Source organism: Balaenoptera physalus (assembly GCF_965194825.1).
Source record: "Balaenoptera physalus genome assembly, chromosome: 7".
In the NCBI taxonomy this organism is placed as follows: domain Eukaryota; kingdom Metazoa; phylum Chordata; class Mammalia; order Artiodactyla; family Balaenopteridae; genus Balaenoptera; species Balaenoptera physalus.
The window spans coordinates 110,483,722-110,502,274 of record NC_138886.1 but is presented as its reverse complement, the minus strand read 5'-3'; the positions used below and the strand labels follow the sequence as shown (position 1 = coordinate 110,502,274).

General features: G+C 38.7%; 2 protein-coding genes across 5 annotated transcripts in view; both read left to right on the top strand.

Annotated features, from left to right (window-relative positions):
* The window catches only part of KCTD9 (potassium channel tetramerization domain containing 9), a 60,745-nt gene extending 55,702 nt beyond the window's left edge, over positions 1-5,043 (top strand). For all 4 annotated transcript variants that reach the window (XM_082468997.1, XM_082468996.1, XM_082468998.1 and 1 more), the window contains 3 exons: positions 1,535-1,640; positions 2,381-2,514; positions 4,325-5,043. In XM_082468997.1, the coding sequence (XP_082325123.1) occupies positions 1,535-1,640; positions 2,381-2,514; positions 4,325-4,441 (357 nt within the window). In that variant the 3' untranslated portion in view covers positions 4,442-5,043. The remainder of the gene's footprint in view (positions 1-1,534; positions 1,641-2,380; positions 2,515-4,324) is intronic.
* Positions 5,044-11,163: 6,120 nt separating this feature from the next.
* On the top strand, positions 11,164-17,751 carry GNRH1 (gonadotropin releasing hormone 1). The gene is made up of 3 exons (XM_082469089.1): positions 11,164-11,437; positions 13,137-13,232; positions 14,760-17,751. The coding sequence occupies exons 1-3, from the start codon at positions 11,273-11,275 to the stop codon at positions 14,796-14,798; spliced, it is 300 nt and encodes a 99-aa protein (XP_082325215.1). The 5' UTR covers positions 11,164-11,272; the 3' UTR covers positions 14,799-17,751.
* The last annotated feature ends 802 nt before the right edge of the window (positions 17,752-18,553 follow it).

The following is an 18,553-nucleotide window of genomic DNA, read 5'->3' as shown; positions in this document are numbered from 1 at the left end:
ACTGCTTTCAATAATTTTTCTTTGTCTTTAATTTTTGCCAATTTGATTACTGTGTGTCTTGGCATGTTTCTCCTTGGGTTTATCCTGTATGTGACTCTGCACTTCCTGGACTTGGGTGGCTATTTCCTTTCCCATGTTAGGGAAGTTTTCGAGTATAATCTCTTCAAATATTTTCTCAGGTCCTTTCTCTCTCTCTTCTCCTTCTGGGACCCCTATAATGCGAATGTTGTTGCATTTAATGTTGTCCCAGTGGTCTCTTAGGCTGTCTTCATTTCTTTTCATTCTTTTTTCTTTAGTCTGTTCCGCAGTAGTGAATTCCACCATTCTGTCTTCCAGGTCACTTATCCGTTCTTCTGCCTCAGTTATTCTGCTATTGATTCCTTCTAGTGTAGTTTTCATTTCAGTTATTGTATTGTTCATCTCTGTTTGTTTGTTCTTTAATTCATTTAGGTCTTTGTTAAACATTTCTTGCATCTTCTCGATCTTTGCCTCCATTCTTATTCCGAGGTCCTGGATCATGTTCACTATCATCATTCTGAATTCTTTTCATCTTCACTATCATTATTCTGAATTCTTTTTCTGGAAGGTTGCCTATCTCCACTTCATTTAGTTGTTTTTCTGGGGTTTTATCTTGTTCCTTCATCTGGTATATAGCCCTCTGCCTTTTCATCTTGTCTATGTTTCTGTGAATGTGGTTTTTGTTCCACAGGCTGCAGGGTTGTAGTTTTTCTTGCTTCTGCTGTCTGCCCTCTGGTGGTTGAGGCTGTCTAGCCTTGCAGTGTTTAAAACACCTTTATAGATAGCTTCCTGCCTTATCTAGTATTTGTTAGAGTTCAGATCTGATGGCATTGAATCCTTTGAGACCACCTAGCATAATTTACAATTCTAACATATATTTTCTGGCTTTTTCCTCTTTACATCTTGTACTGTGGCTTGGGTACTCAGGATTGACAATGTGGTGTAGCAACAACATTGCTGGTTGGTACAGAAAGACTCTACAGACAACTTGATGGTGTTTGTAGCTAGATGATGCCTTTCATTACTGGCCTTAGCAGTCTGGCCTTTGAAAAGAAGGTAGTGGTAGGATTATTGAGCATCAAGAATTTCATTGATTGAGTCCTACAATAATAAGGAAGGAGAAAATCCATACCCCTAACAAGTTTCTTCACCCAGACATTTCAACTGTCACATTGTCATGGCCTGGGCTGTTTATGAAAACAGAAATAGGGATGTCATGGTCCAGACTCCTCAGCTTCTTTATCTAAACTCTTAAGTTTCATGTAAAGCAGGAATGCTGTTGTTTATTTTCCTTTTGTTTCTTTTAAAACAACTATTTTTTAAAAACATTTCTCAGTTTTTATTGGGTTCAACTGGTAAAGTCTTTATTGTAAACAGAAACTAATTGATTGTGAGTTTATCAAACTGAGCTTTTTTTTTCCCTCCTTTTTTTTCTTTTACTGTTTGAGCCAATTTTTTCTATTCCAAACAAAATTCTGAACCTTAATACATGGACTTTTCTCTTTTCCTTTGCCAGTGTGCAAACCTCCAGGGAGTCAAGATGCTCTGTTCTAATGCAGAAGGAGCATCCCTGAAACTGTGCAATTTTGAAGATCCTTCTGGTCTTAAAGCCAATTTAGAAGGTGAGATTCTATCTATAATTACCTTCTCTAAGGTAAAAACACACTGTTAAGTAAAAAGCCCTGCAAAATAATTGTTACTGGTAAAACATGATAACCATAGGGAGTTAGATTTCTTCTGTCATATACTTAGAGAATTTGCAAAGGGATAAGCCATTGCTTGGTCTCAGTCGTGGTAACCAACATGCTGAACTCGGGAAATGTGGCCTCCAGTGTTTAAGGAGGCTTCAGTTGGAGAATTAAGTATCAGCATCTTAAACTTTCAAACAGAACAGCATAGCCTTACACGGACCAAAATTAAGAAATTCAGTTTGCATATAGCCAGGCAGTTTTTTGTCATTTTTGGATATAATGTTTTGTTTATGAATTCCTTATTGCTTTGTTGTGTCCGTGAACTGGTCAGTTCGTTTATTTGTATATTTAGAAGACCCACTACTTATCTTCATTGCCATGAACTTTCCAGAGCATATTTAAAAGTGCTAATTATCATAAGACCGAATTTAATTCCTCCATCAAAAATACAGACTAAAACATGAATTCTTAATTCATAGTGTAAGCAAATTGTTAACAAAGAATTCTTTATATATGTATATTGGTTGAGAGACAGATTTATAATTCACAGTCATTTCCAAAGGATCCAGAGGTCATCATTCACCTCTATTATAAGTCACCTTGCATCTTTTGAAGATAGATGACTATAAATATTTTCAAGTTCATCTATGCCTAAAATGTATTCCCTTTAGGTGCTAATCTGAAAGGTGTGGATATGGAAGGAAGTCAAATGACAGGAATTAACCTGAGAGTTGCTACCTTAAAAAATGCAAAGTTGAAGAACTGTAACCTCAGAGGAGCGACTCTGGCAGGAACTGATTTGGAGGTGAGTCAGCAAGTTGAAAGAGTTTTTATTAATCTAGAATTACTGAGTAGCTCCTGCAAAATGTATTGAGATCATAAACAAAGTAGTTGGCTGGTCAAAACTGCCAGGTAACATGCCAGCCCAGCTGAAGGGATGCTTTCCTTTCAATTGCTTGTTTAAACAAACTTGAATTCCAGAGTAGGATCTGGTTACCTCAGTTACAGATGCCAGGTTCAGATTTGAAGACTCATCTGGCATTCAGTCTGAGCTGATTTCATTTCTCCTCTTTTCCTTGGGTCTCCCTCAAGTAGATACGTCTGATAGATGCTTTTTTAATCCAGTTGATTGTGGTTTCCTTAAATTTTAATTCCAAACAGAATTAAATGGGGTCAGATTATTTCTTGAACTACTTGAGAAATTGAAATGACATCTGTGTTTGAAATCCGGTTCAGGGAAAGCCTGTTCTAAATCGGCATCATATTCTTTTTTGAATCTCAGCCTGAGATTTTCATTCTGTCCAGTCCCGTTTTTTATCAGCATTGTCTTGTACGTATCATCTTGATTGGCAGGTGTAGCGTGCAGACTCCATAGCTGTTCACAGGTCTGTGTCGTCGCTCTCTGGTAGCTCTTTCTGCGACATTGGGCGTGTTCTGTGACTCTGCTGTTGAGTCCAGCAACCACCAGCCACATACGGCTACTGAGCCTTTAAAACGTGGCCAGTGCCACTGAGGGATGGATTTTTTAAATTGTATTTAATTTTAATTCATTTAAATATAAGCTGCCATATGTGGCTGGGACTATCGTATTGAACAGTACAGCCCTATACAAGAAAACCTGGCATAGATTGGATTGTAGAGACTAGCACGTCAACATTTAGCTTGCCGTTGATTTTTTAAAATGTTTTCGACTTGTTCTCTTGATAGGTCTTAGCAGCGTAGTAGCAGGCCCCATTAACCTTAAAGGCAAAAAGAACCAGCCTAAGACTGAAGGTATAAACCTATTATAAGCACCATTATTTAGTTTTTTATTATGTGTTACTGTCACCTATGATGATGATCGTTTGTCCTTGGTTTGAGTTGGCATGTAGTCAATGCGGTTAAACAGCAGAAAGCTTCTCTTTATCCAGCTGATTGCAAAGACTAATCAGGTTGACTGTTGGGGCAGCTGCTGACAGGTTATGTGTGCAGTCACCCTGCTCTCTAACCATTGTCCCCACCATCCCCAGGGATGTAGGACTTATCCAGAACCCCTGTCTCATCTGTCACTCCCTGATCTCAAGGGAAATTTGAAAGCAGCTCCCACTTATGGTGGTGGTTACACTGCTGTATACATTTGTTAAAACTCATTGAACTGTACACATAATTTGGGGGTTAAAAAGAGGTAATTCCTTGCTCTAAGAATGTTAGGGTTGAAGGAAAATCTATTATGCGATCTAATGAAGTGAAATCCCTTTCTCTCAGATTTTCTTTTTAAACAGTCTCCCCCACCCCCTCGCCTTGCATTATTATTGTTCATGGATTGTTTAGATACTTTTTACTACATAGGAGTCCATTCTGGATTTTAAATGCCTAAAACACAGAAGGGACATGCTTCGTCATTAACTTTTGTTTATACATATTGCAGTGGTCAGCCTGAGCATCAACTAGAGAGAATAAATACAGATAGAAGAAAATATGACTTTCTCCTAAAATTTCTGGAAGTTTTCCAGAAGTAACTGAGTTTTATTATATAGGAACATTTTCCTGATAGGCCCCAGGAATCCCTTTGAGAGGGAACAGATAAGGCCTTAAATCTGTCTATTACTTCCAAGAATACTGTTTTTGTCCTACAGAACTGCGACCTGTCTGGGTGTGACCTTCAAGAAGCCAACCTGAGGGGTTCCAACGTGAAGGGCGCCATCTTTGAAGAGATGCTGACACCACTACATATGTCACAAAGCGTCAGATGAGAATCCTAGGGTTGGAGGAAGATGCCGGAGATGAGAAATGTTCTCCTTATCACTTTTCTTTCTCCACCCACTCAGCTGTCTGGAAGAAATGACACTGGAAGGGAATTAAAAAAAAAAACAACATGTAGAGGATTATGCTTGTTCTCAGAGGTGCATAAGGGAAAAAAGTGACTTTTTTTTCCACATTCTGATTTTAACAGAGAAGCACTCATGTAGTAGATGTAGGGAAGCTCGATTAGATTGCTGCCTTTTGAGTGGAGTTAGGGCGATTTGCCTGGCTTTGTGACCAGGAATAGTATCTATTATATTTGCTTTTAAATAGGCATGATGTGGAAATACCATCTTGGTTTGAAATGCATTTGAGGATTTTAATTTATGAAAAGCACAACATATGCAATTATATTTATTGAATCTTTAGATGCAGTATGGATATTTAAACTGTTAACCTTTATGACAATTTTGAAAAGGTTGTTCAGGTTTATAAATATCAGTAGCTTTAGTGATGCCTCCCCTACTTTAAATACCTGTCACACCGTGTGAATATGGTGAGATCAGACTCCCCAAGGCTCTTTTTTCAGGTTCATTTTTATAATTTTTTTTTTCTTTAAGAACAAAACATTAGATAAATTAAAGAAATCCTCTGTTACTGATTGAGACAGAGTGGAAGGAAAGAGACATTGTTGTACATCATTGTCAGCTTAAGTAACAGTGGAACTTCCCAGATGGAGGAAGGATTTACGTACAGCTACAACTTTTAAATGAGCATTCCTTAGGATTTCATTCTTAGCAAGTTCCACTCAACGCCAGACCAGGCAATTTTATCTATTTACACTGCTAGCCTAGTTTCCTCCTGTACAGTCAAAACAAGCAGAGGAAGACAGTTCTGAACCAAAAAACCAAGGTGCATAATTAACGTTCATTTAATTCAAATGCTAAATAGTTTAAACAGGGCCAGCTCCGAAATAGGTATTAAATCCCAATCCACTGCAATCAGCTATAAAATATGAATGACTATGGTAAATTCATCTTTTAGAAGTCAACATAATATAATCGCAGCTCAAACCCTACAACGGGGAATGAGGAACTTTAAACTGACAGTTTGACTATAGCTATCAAAAAACTTAAATGAAAATAAAGGCATTTGACTGGTCCAAGATGTAATACCAATAAGTCAGCACCTGTGGTTCTTATATTTCTGGTTTCTTTTGTTTTAATAAATTTTAGCCTGGCTTTTGTGAGTTATTATCTCTGCAGCAGCAGGGGCAGGGCCTGTACTTCCTTACCAGTAACCGGTGTCCTTATGTCTACCCCAAGAGCAGGGATGTAAGCTGTGTCCAAATGGGTTCTGAATTCTACAGACTCATCGGTTTGAGGCAAGGAATCATTAAAAACCACTTTGTCTCCTTTGGGAGAATGACATGTCTTCAATATTTACGTAGCTTATTCTTCTATATATACATATGCAAAGCTTTCCTTAACAGTAAAGGGTATATATGCATAGTGGGAGGAGATCAGACCTTTACAGGTGAAGGAAAGCAACTTCAGAAATGAATTATTTTCTTTGCTTTATTATTTTTACCAAGACAGAGAAGTATTGAGAGATATCTATTTTCATAATCAATATGTGCCTAAATTATATTTAAATCATTTCACTCTGTACTATATTTTCAATAATCATAGAATGTGTTGTTCATCCACTTAAGGGTACATCTGTAGACATAACCTAAGACTGCAGAAGAATCTGAAAGATCCAAACACAGTATGCTTAGAAAATGCAGATTTTTGGATCTAATGTATACTGCATTAATAAACGACGTGAAATGTTGAAAAGGAGTTTCTTGTCTTTCTTTTGAAAAGCAGAACTTTCCAAATTTACTTACATTTCTTCAATATGTGTTGAAGACCAGCCCCGAGAATCTGGGTGGAAAAGGAAGAAAGTGCCGTTAAAGTTATTTCTTTAAGCATGGTTATTTTATGACCCTCCTCTTAAAATCCACCATTCTAACAACACAAAGACATTTCATTAATGCTTAATGAAAGAAAAGACTGTCTTCCAATAATTCAACTTTTGTGTTACTCTTTAGCTGATGAACATTATTACCAGCTAGCTTTTATTAGGATGGTTACGTATTGATACATTGCCCCTAAAATGTTCTCGCCTGACAACCAGGAGAAAGAAGTTTAAGGAGGAAGGGAAGTTTCAAAATAGTAAAAAACTTACATTAACCCGATCAATGAAACATGACTGTACACATAGGTTAAAAACACAATTGTTGGAGGAGGGGTGGGGAAGGGCTAGAAAAGGCTTTAAACCTAAATTAGCTAATTATCTACACTGAGAAAATTCAGAACTCATGTAACTGTTTAGAGCAATACATATTATGCTGTAATATAGTCTAGTCTTTTAACTATAATTTCAAAGCCATTTTAGTAGGAAATATTGTAAATTCATTTTCTTATGAAGTTTACCATCATAAATCAAGACTTGGGGTGTTTTCTCCAACTGTTCATTTCATGAATTGGAAGTAAATCTACTGCAAGTCAACTTTAAATCATCTTTAATATATGAAAAGCCCTAGAATTTTTTTAAATCTCTAAGGAAGTATTATCATCTTTAAAATGTACAACTCTAAAAGCAGTTACATTACTTTTGGTATAAAGTAGCTTATGCAAGGATTAGTTCTCCAAAACCCTTTCACAACCTTAGATATGTCAGCAGGAGTTCATGAGTCCTTCCTGCTGAGATTTTACATTAGGACAAAGAAGGTTTCCATCTGTCATTCAGCAAGATTACTAAACCATTATTGTTACATTTTAATAATTTTGAGGGTTTTTTTTTTTAATGCTAAAAATGGGGCCATTTTCCCTCTAAAGCCATACTTTAAAATTTAGGAAATTTCTAAATTTAGGGGAAAAAAAAGTATGATAACTATAAAATCCAAATATTTAAACCCAATTAACTGAATTCAGCTTCCTGGTAAATCGATCTAAGAACTGTGAAAAGGATCAAAATTTGTCACCAAACCTCCACATCCCATTAATTGCATATTTGATATCCTATTTGGTGATGTAGAAAATAAATTTGGCCTTTGACCTTGAGATCTATGACAATGCTAAGGCAGGCTTCAAGGGCATGAAGCATATTGGATGAATTCACAGATCATGTGGCTGTGTTCATCTAAAAATTTCAAAGCATTTTTCAAAGATTTAATACCAACTAATAGAAATAAGCTACCAGAAATCCAGGAATGCTTAACCAGAGATAAGTGATTAACATGACAATAAGGGTCAGAAGTCTCAACTCTGCTTTCATTACTTCTAACCAAGGACCACATCTGCTTAAGCAACACTGTTAGAAGCATATCTCTTTCAGTAAACATGAAATCAATTGGACAATTTAAACAAATATCGTTCAAACATAATGGACTCTTGTTGAAAACCAGGCTCTCACTCATTACCTTTATGGTGAGATAAGATTGCACTCCTCCATGTCAGAATGGCGCTTATTCAGTGTCTAAATGAGATAAAATAATTTAAATGAGATAAAGTCAATCACTTACATTCTATTTTTTAATTCCCCCTCTATGTGCAATTATACTTGAAAGTTTATCCTCTTCCCTACCCTATCACGGATCTGACAACCTCCACAGAGGTGGCTGGGCAAAGCAGGAGTTTATTTGAGTGGAACAACGTTGCTCTTTATGCCAAAATCCTTGCAGATGTAATTATTTCACAGGACACTGGGCAACAACTGACGGGTTTAGCATCTTACTCGAGGAGAAATGCCAATCCTGGCTCTAAAATGAACACATATTCAGTTACTTTTAAACATTTTTCCGCTCAGCAAATGTAACAGGCCTTCCATCCAACTGTACATGAAGGTTTATTCTGTGTCAGATAAAACATATCTTTGGACAGTGTCTGTGCGATTGTGCTGGGAGATGTTTACTAAGACCTTGAAAATAGTAGGGGAAGAGAATTTAATGGTTTAAATCAAACTGGTTTAAAGCCACCCTAGACTTTCTATGGAGTGGGATCTGATGGCGAAGACTTAAATTTTCTGTAATTTAAGAAAGAAGTATTAAAAATTAAAAGTCCACTTCCTTTGGGAAAAAAAAACACATATCTTTGATGCAGAAGTAGAGGAAACATTAGGTCTAATCTGGCTAAAAGGTCCTTACCTTTTATTCACTCATTCATACATTCATTCCAATCTATACTGATTGAATGCTGATTAAATGCTGGGGATTTATTTATTTATTTATTTATTTGGCTGTGCCGGGTCTTAGCTGCAGCCCGCGGGATCTTCCTTGCCGCGTGCGGGATCTAGTTCCCTCACCAGGGATCGAACCCAGCATGGAGTCTTAACCACTGGACCACAAGGGAAGTCCCTAAACGCTGGGGATTTATTAACAGATGTTTAAATAAGATGGGATCCTTGACCATCATGAGTTAAAGCCCAGGGGTAAATTAGGAAAGACAATCATGTATTCAAATAAATGTAATAAAGAGTAGTGGATCTCTCTCTTTTTTAAATGCTTGTACTGTGTAAATAAAACATCCAAGGGCTCACCGCTGGGGTGAAACATTAATCTGTAAAATTTGGATCATGATACCCACTTTGCAGGACTGTAATAATGAAGCAGGTTAGTCTCATTCACATGCCAGATTATTCCTCATCTTTGTACTCCCATGACCTTTAGCACAGGGATTTGCATCTTTTAACTCAATAAGTATCTACTGAAATGAGTTGAACCCTGGGCCTAAATCTGCTCTAGATGGTTTTGCATTTGGCGGATTCTAAATACAATGTTTCTCCTTACCTTTCTGATGCTGTATAAGGCTTTCAAGAAAGAAAATGTGGTATATATACACGATGGAATATTACTCAGCCATAACAAAGAATGAAATAATGCCATTTGCAGTAACATGGATGGACCTAGAGATGATCATACTAAGTGAAGTAAGCCAGACATGGAAAGACAAACATCATATGATATTGCTTATATGTGGAATCTAAAAAAAAAAAAAAAAAAAAGATACAAATGAACTTATTTACAAAACAGAAATAGAATCACAGACATAGAAAGCAAATTTACAGTTAACAAAAGGGAAAAGGGAGGGGAAGGATAAATTAGGAGTTTGAGATTAGCAGATACACACTACTATATATAAAATAGATAAACAACAAGGTCCTACTGTATAGCGCAGGGAACTATACTCAATATCTTGTAATAGCCTATAAGGGAAAAGATCTGAAAAAGAAGTTACACACATATATATATGTGTGTGTGTGAATCACTTTGCTGTACACCTGAAACTAACAGAACACTGTAACTCAACTGTACTTCAATTTTAAAAACTAAATAAATTAAATAAATAAAAAATAAGTCAAGGAGGAAACCTGGAGGGTAGCAGACTGGGGAATTTTCAAACTCACACCATCTACTCTAGAGATCCTATATGGGTTTGGAATAGTACCAATAATCACTTATTGCCTATAAATCAGCTCCTTTTAACACACGAGGAATCTAAGAGCTGAGACCAGATCCCAGGCATCCTGACTCAACCTCTACAATTATTGCATGGCCTCCTCTGTGAAAGTTTTTATGTGTGCATTTAACATGACATTCTAAGACAGCTATTTTCCTTCAACTCTTGATAGGTCTGTCAGTTTCCTCAAGGGGATCCTACCTAGCTAGATTTTAATCGCTTTGAATTGTGGCCTCAGCTATAAAAGTCTTAGCTGACGTTTTAATGGCCAAGACTTAAGTAAATTTAACAGATACACCAGTGGGTGTTCCAATTACATACAGCATTAAGGGCTTTATGTGAGGCTTAAAAAATATTTGCTATTAAAAAAAAAAAAAAAAGTCCACGTGCTGTGCAATTAACCAGCAGGGAAGATTTTAGTGTCCTGGAAAAGTTTCATATAAAAAGGAAGCTAGAAAAATGAAAAGTCAGACTCAACACACTCCAAAGGAAGCTTGGGATTTGGGGGGACTCTTTGCTCTCAAACAGGTAAAATTCTTTGTATTTCTAGCACTTTTTTTAGACTGCATGCTATTGTCTGTCTATAGGGCATTTTATAAGAGCTAAGGCCAGGTACAGTGTCTAAAGAAACCTTGACCTTCCTGATCCTTGTCACCTCCAGCCATAGAGATCCAGACTTTGCAGAATCGCAGCAGCGCATCAACCAATATTTGATTTTGTCTTTGGCCTCTTCCCCACCAGTGAAAATTCCTTTGTGAGAATTCCACATGTAATTCAATAATTCAAGGCTGCCTTGGCCACGGAGGCAGCTTGTGTGGAACTCCATGCTTTGAAAAGCATGGACTCCTCTCTCACACTCACAGATAGTCCAGCCAGAGGCAATGTGTGGAAGACCAGAGGACAGATACTCAGCAAAACGTAATTAGCACCATAGGGTAGCCATTTAATGTCAAGCAACTTATATTAGCCAGAGAATCCTAGTAGGAGCCCCTTTTCAGGGCAGATGGCCCGATTCTCTTTATCTCAGGAATGAAAACCAACCACGGGGCGGGGCTGGGGAATACGAAGACAAAAAGTGAATTTGATAAAGGAGAAATCCTGAGGTTTGGATAACTAAATAAATAATACACATTGAAATAGTTTAGTTCTAAAAAGCACTCAACATGTGAGTTTAAAGGAGTGATTTTGTCTCCAGTGGCTAGGAAACTCAAGGCAAGCAAGTACCTGCATGTGAAAACCGTAGATGACTCCCACTTCCGTCTTCTGCCGGGTTAGTGACACCAGTGTTAGGCTTTTCACCAAGGGAGTCTTTGCTCTACCCAGTCTGGGTCTATTTTTATGGTTGCATTGATGTTCCTTAGAATGGAGCCGATTCCAAAACTTCTAGCTGGACTTATTCTGCTGACTCTGTGTGTGGTGGGCTGCTCCAGCCAGCACTGGTCCTACGGGTTGCGCCCCGGAGGAAAGAGAAATGCTGAAAATGTGCTTGATTCTTTCCAAGAGGTAAGTTTCTCTCAGCTTCAAAATGAGACATGGCTTATGGGATCTAACTGAACGATGCCAACATCCCACGTGCGCCCAAGGGTGCTACCGATTCTTGGCTCCAACCTAGGTATTCCGGGGGAGATAAGGCGCTTCCAAAGTCAAGTCCCATTCCTGCTTTCAATTCAGACAGGGACTAATGGGACAAAGGGCAGGAATAATTCCTAGATGAACAAGCGCAAAGGGGTGTGTCGTTCTCTGAGGATATAGGTTTGCCAAAGGAATTAGAAACAAGTGGATGGAGCCAAGGTCTCTAGTACAAGATGATTCTTTGGGATTTGGAAAGAAAATCTTAGAACTCTGCCTATTTTTTTTTTTTTTTTTTGTAATTTCATGTTTTAAAAATATCTGTGATATTAGGTCAGCAGTACATTTTTATAACATAAATAAGTATCCTTATCAAGGGTGCATGCTCTACAATTTCTTTCTTTTTTTTTTTTAATATTTAGTTTTATTTTTGGCTGCGTTGGGTCTTCGTTGCTGCGTGCGGGCTTTCTCTAGTGGCGGCAAGCGGGGGCTACTCTTTGTTGCCGTGCGTGGGCTTCCCAGTTGTGGTGGCTTTTCTTGTTGAGGAGCACTTGCTCTAGGCGCGCGGGCTTCAGTAGTTGTGGCGCACGGGCTTAGTTGCTCCACGGCACGTGGGATCTTCCCGGACCAGGGCTCGAACCCATGTCCCCTGCATTGGCAGGCGGATTCTCAACCACTGCGCCACCAGGGAAGTCCCTACAATTTCTTTTTAATGATATGGGCACTCAAGCAAAGAAGTTGGAGGCCCCTAGAGGAGAGGAGTTAGCAAGTTCAAGGAGACAAAATACATTCTGGAAAATACACTGGATTTGATTCCACAGAAATTAGTTTTCAGTTCTAGTACCAGAACTAACACAGGTACTTGGGTTTTTTTATCTATAAAATGTGACTTCTTGGGGCCATGTGAGGATTGCATGAGCGAAGCCATATATCTTGGCTGCTTAATCCAAAAAAATGGATTAAGTGGATTAATGGATTAATGGATGGATTAATGGATCCATCCATTAATGGATTAATGAAAGACAGTTGTTATTGTTTTTTAAGTTAATGGGAAACGAACCATGCCCTAAAGGATGAATGATTCAGGGCTGGACACTCAATATAGAGCTGAGAATGGGAAACATAGCTAGAGAAACTTAAAACCATTTAGTTTTCATTGAAAAGAAATATCTCATTTGGGAGAAATAATAAAGATAATTTAGTATGAAACAAAGAAGCCCAGAATCTGACATTCCCTCTCCACAGACTATATGTGAAGCAACTCTCTTCTAACTAGGACATATTTAGTAAAAACTAGAAAATAAGATCAACCTTAGTCATAACTATAAGCTCTGGTATTTTTTTGTATACCATCCCTTCATGAGGCTTGAAGTGCTTCATTCTCATCAACTGGAGGGAGAAAAATATTCTCTCTCCTTATTATGGCCCATTTCCTCCAGAACTGCACACCAGTCTGTAGATGTGTCTGACAGCATTTCTATGATCTTTTAAAGTCTCCATCCCAATTCTCAGCTTTCTCAGTCCCACAACTCCCTTGACTTCACTTCCCACACACAGTTTTTGGTGGAAATGGAAAATACCATTTCATTTCTGTATCTCCATCTCCAAGAATCACATTCTTTTTTTTTTGCAGATAGCCAAAGAGGTTGATCAACCAGCAGAACCTCAGCGCTTTGAGTGCACGATACACCAGCGCCGTTCTCCACCCAGGGACCTGAAAGGAGCTCTGGTGAGTTACAGCGTTAATAACATGGAGCTTTAGAGATGGATGGGCCCTGGGTACCACCACTTTGGTCATCCACTTAGGACAACCATCTCTAGCCACTGCAGGGCTTACCTTCCTGACTGCCTGAATTCCTCCTGTACTGGGCCCTTGCCATTCCATAACACCCCTTTTCAGTGGTTAGATAGTACTAATGATTGGAACCCTTTTTCTTTCTTTCTTAAATTGAAATCTCTTTGCAACCTTTATCTACTAATCTCAGCTCTAGCCTATGGGATGACTGACAAAACAAGTTTCTTCCCACTGCTACATGTCAGTTCTTCAAGTATGTTCATCAAACTCTCTAGACTATTCTCCTCTAGGCTAATCTACACCTCTCCACTGGATTCTTCAACAGTTCTTGGTATAACACGGTTCTCCCCGGGAAATGTAGAAATCAAAAATGGTGCTCTAATTAATTTTCTTTCTCTTTGGATAAAAACTCCCAAACTAGTAAATTTATAATTCAGAGCCACAGATTTGACTTCCAGTTATCTGATTGGACAATACTAATTTTCCAAATTCCCACCCAAAATGGAACTCTACTAACCCAATGTAGGTTTTTGATTTTAAAAAATGTATAAGAGAATTGAATATAGAAATTGAAACCTGAATTCAATTCTGATGTCCTCTGAGCTCCATGGTCCACTTATTTGCAGCAGTTAGAAGGCATTACAGTTAATTTTCAGTTACGCCCAGGAGCAGAAAAAGCCTGAATACGTCATATATGAAGATGAGCAACAGTTTTTATTTTCTCCATTGACTTCAATTTCTACACCCATAGGACAGAGAAAAAGAGGACATATTTATTTCCTTTCTTTTTCTAATCCTGTTTACCGCATGATAAAACTAATAGCAAGCAGTGAAATTTTCCAAACATGACATTAGAAAGACAGAATTGAGGCAAAGACTGGATTCATAACAGATGGATGGGGACTTCCCTGGTGGTCCAGTGGTAAAGAATCCGACTTCCAATGCAGGGGACATGGGTTCAATCTCTCGTTGGGGAACTAAGATCCCACATGCCTCAGGGCAACTAAGCCCGCTTGTCACAACTATTGAGCTCGCTCGCCTCAACTAGAGCCCGCGTGCCGCAAACTACAGAGCCCACGTGCTCTGGAGCCTGCACGCCACAACTAGAGAGAGAAAACCCGCACACCACAACTAGAGAGAAGCCCACACACTGCAACGAAGATCCCGTATGCCGCAACTAAGACCCGACGCAGCCATAAAAAAAAAAAAAACACAGACAAAAGGATCAGACCTTTCTTTCACCTCTGTCCTCACATCCTACCTTTAAACTATTAATGTAGATAATATGTTTATTAAACGACTTATAAAGACATGATCTAGCTCTCTAGCACTATCTAGTGTGCAAAAACAAATGGATCTATTCTTTCTATATCAATATTTTAGAAATTAAAATGTTCAAACATAATGAAACTCAGGTCAGAAAATCAACCTTGATATATTTGCTACTCACATATTTTTCAGGAAAGTCTGATTGAAGAGGAAACTGGGCAGAAGATGTAAATCCACTGGACCAGAAAAATTGACAACACAAGTGTAATTCTGACTTTGAAATCTGTGACCCATTTAATATCTGTATTGTGTGAATTTCAGAAATTCTTACGCCAGGTTGCACATGATGAAGTGCTGTGTTGGGAATAAAGTGGTATAAATGTGAAGTCTTTCTCTAACTCAGAACTCTGGTCGGGGTGGTACACTGTAAGCCCCCAAAGGGGGTCCCCCAAGTGTGTCGACAGGGGGCAGAGGACAGGAGAGATAACACAAAGGCACTGTTATTGTTGACTAAAGGAATCTCATGGCTCACTTCCACCACCACCAACCTGCACCCTGCACCCACAGGACAACTGGTTCCTGGCTAATACTGAGTCAGTCCAGTTTTCTATGGGGTGGTAGCTTTCTCTTTGACCATACCCTACAGAAGCAAGATGGGGCCATGGCCAAAGCTTCCCCACCAGACTGTCTCTAATCTCTTTGAAAGTCAACCGGAACCTGAGAGAGGCCTTGGGGAAAGGAGGCCTCGCTAGGCTTCTGGTCCAATGCTCCTTCCGGCTCCACATGGTCCCTCCACGTTCATCAGAGCAAGCGGTGAGCACTGAGGTTTGGACCAAGGCCTAAAAATAATAGCATTCACCTGTCTGAGCTTTTTGGTATTTCTCTTAAGAAACATATAGATTGTAGTCAGTTGAAGACAGGATTCAGGCGTTTCCGTGTCCCCTGGTCAAACAGCATGGCCACTGCTCATTCTCCAGAATGGGCTAGATAGATGCATAAATATTTTTATTAATGCTTGTAATGGCCTTGGAAAGTAGATACTGTCTTCCCTTTAAAATGAGGAAACTGGGGCTCTGAGAGTTTATGAGACCCACCTGGTTCTGCTGGGTTCCAAGGTCAGTGCTCCTGTATTGCACCATGATGAGCAGCCAATGAGCTTGGACCTGGAAGCCCAGTTATTTGGTTACTGGGGCTCATGTGTCAACTTAGTTTTCCTGGTGACCATTTCTCCATGAGGTCCCAGACACTATGACACTAGCTTTCTCATTTATTCTCATAATTCCCCAGTGGCTATTTGGCCATTTGAAAACCCCAAATTTCAGATAACTTGCCTGATGTCACAGCAACAAATTGTGCCTCTATTTGCACGGCAAAGATCTAAGCCTTCTTTCCCTCTTTTAATCAGACAGATGGAGCCTTCTTCCACCCCTTCAAAAAAGGGCAGGACTTGTGCTAAGGAATTTGAACAGGCGTCAGAAACATTCCACAGGGGAGAAAACCCTTACTTTTTAAAACATATATTTACTACCATATGACACTAGATTTCCCAAGTATCTCCTATCGAGGAATCTCTAAAACTGAATCAAAGAACTACCTCAATTCCATTTTAATAAAATTAGGCAGTGATGTGGTTTACAATCTACCTTATGTTTCTTTATGGAACAAAAGGCAAACCTGCATTATTTCATTAATCAATACTTACAAGACAGGATAAGGGGCTTAACGTCGTCAATCACTCAGGAACTCTTTGTTTTTATAAAAACAATCTTTGCGTTAGTTAACACATTGCAAGAGGGAGGCCACACACCCATTTATTTAATACATCCTGTTGGGAACATCAGCTTTCCTTCACCAGAGCACGTCTTCGGGACAATTTCTTCGGAGGTAGCTGCGGGCCTCCCTGACTGGGAGGCAAAGATCGTGCTCATCCAGCTTCCCTGATGCTGAGGTTAGAGGCTTGGGATGAACACGATGAGTATTTGATTCTCAAATGGCTCAAGTGACTACGGGGAAGGAGAGAAAACGACCACTTTATTAAAATTATAAACACTTTCCTGAATCTCAAGAACTTCTAAATAGTCTGAAACCTTTCAAAATAAAAAATGGGGAAACACAGCTTCAAAAAAAGTCTGCAGCCTTTCAAAATAAAGGATGGGGAAACATACCAAATGATACATTTTAATGAGACGAGTTCTCAAACATACATGGCTTTAAATGATCAAGTAACAGAAAGAACGGCTTGAAGATAGACCATTTTTAGCAAAAGTTTTAGACATTGTAGTATCCTCAAGGTGACTGGAAAAAAAGTTAAGAATCACTGCACAAGATAACAGCACGTACACATCTTGACAGTGGAAGATGCTCTAAAGTAGTATTTCTCGATGGGGACCCTAGATTCAAAAAGATTCCCCAGGTTTATTGACTCAGAGTCTCTGGGGCCCAAGCCACCTGCATTTTTAATAAGCATTCTGGTGATTCTTATGTACACAGACAGTGAAGCATCATTGCTCTGAAAGGCAATAAACTGCACGTTTTAAAGTACTAGGACACGTTCTTTAAAATAAAAAAAAAAATCTATGCATCAACCCAGGACTTAAGACAGTGGCGCTATTCTAACCAGAGTGAGGCTGCCCCCTCTTTCCAATCTGACTCACCACCAGCAGGGAGTTTAAGAAAAGCACCTTGAACACTGATTCACTAAAGCTGTTATTTCCTCTAAGGCAATGGTTCTCAACCTTGGCCTGACATTGGGATACCATGGAGAGATTGAAAAGAAATACTAATGCCTGGGTCCCACTCCCTTCCCTCGGAAATTCTGATCTAATTGGTCTGGGGCGTGACCTCTTCCCGGGTTCAACCTACTTTGTTGAACTTGGTTTGAGAATCCATTCCCATCCTTTCAATGTAAGTTATTTGATATACCTTTTAACCCCTTTATTTCCCTTTACCTCTACCTAATTATCTGTGGTGAATGAGTGAAGAAATAGGACTTATATTATACTTACTTATTTAATACTAATTGTATTAAATAAATTGTTGTAAACTGTCAGCTCAGATGCCAAGGGATGAATGGGGTGTGGGTGGAGGTGAACTAAAAACCAAATAGTTTGCAGTTTTTATTGCTTCCAGGCAAACATGACTCTATGATCCCACAGAACAAGTTTAAACAAATAGGACCAGTAATGAAATGAGACCAGAAGAGATGGGTGGGTGTGATGTGTCAATAAGGAAAAGTCCAGGAATGAGTTCATTTCATTAATATAAGGGTAATAATCAACTAAGTACACAATAAACTTTAAAATACAGTTCCATTTTTAATTTAAAAAATAAATAACAGCAAATGTGAACAAAATTGTTCTACTTCAACGCACATCTTCTTAACTGTTCATGTTTGAAACCCGACTAGTTTACAAAATCAAGGCAACTGAGCTTTTGACCAAGTTTGGGTGAACAACTCACAAAATTTCACTACTGGGTGAATCTGGGCAGCATATAAAGGAGACGAGCCTTGGCTGGATTGCAGGAATCAGCCTGAAGTCATCAACTTGAAAGGAAAACTTTTTCCTTTTGTAGATTAGAACTGATGGTTCCATTCTCAACCCACCCAAGGAGCAACTTACCTTTTCCAATTAAATTTTACAATCCTACTTAGTCATGGAGTATGGACCTAAAAGCCTTTGAAGAGAAAGTTAGTTTTCTTCTGACTCTCTTTTTCATTCACTTAGAATAAAAGCTAGGGCTGAAAGGATTCTAAAAATCATGTAACCTCAAATATATATGATTTCATGAGGAAACTGAGGTCCAGGGACTGATTACCAATTGACCTGCCAAAAGGTACACCCTTCACTGTCTTGTTTTGTGTTGATGGTGGGGTTTTCCTCCCCTTTTCATTATAGCTGAGAAGTGAGAGGAAGGGAAGTACATATTGAAGGGCCTTCTAAATACCTTTTATAAAATGACAGCATGGACACGAGGGAAACTTATGT

Excerpts from the sequence above, each read along its gene's own strand:
- GNRH1 (XM_082469089.1), top strand. The coding sequence starts at position 11,273 with ATGGTTGCATTGATGTTCCTTAGAATGGAGCCGATTCCAAAACTTCTA. Across the intron at positions 11,438-13,136 it reads TGCTTGATTCTTTCCAAGAG|ATAGCCAAAGAGGTTGATCA; the intron begins GTAAGTTTCTCT and ends TTTTTTTTGCAG. Across the intron at positions 13,233-14,759 it reads GGGACCTGAAAGGAGCTCTG|GAAAGTCTGATTGAAGAGGA; the intron begins GTGAGTTACAGC and ends CATATTTTTCAG.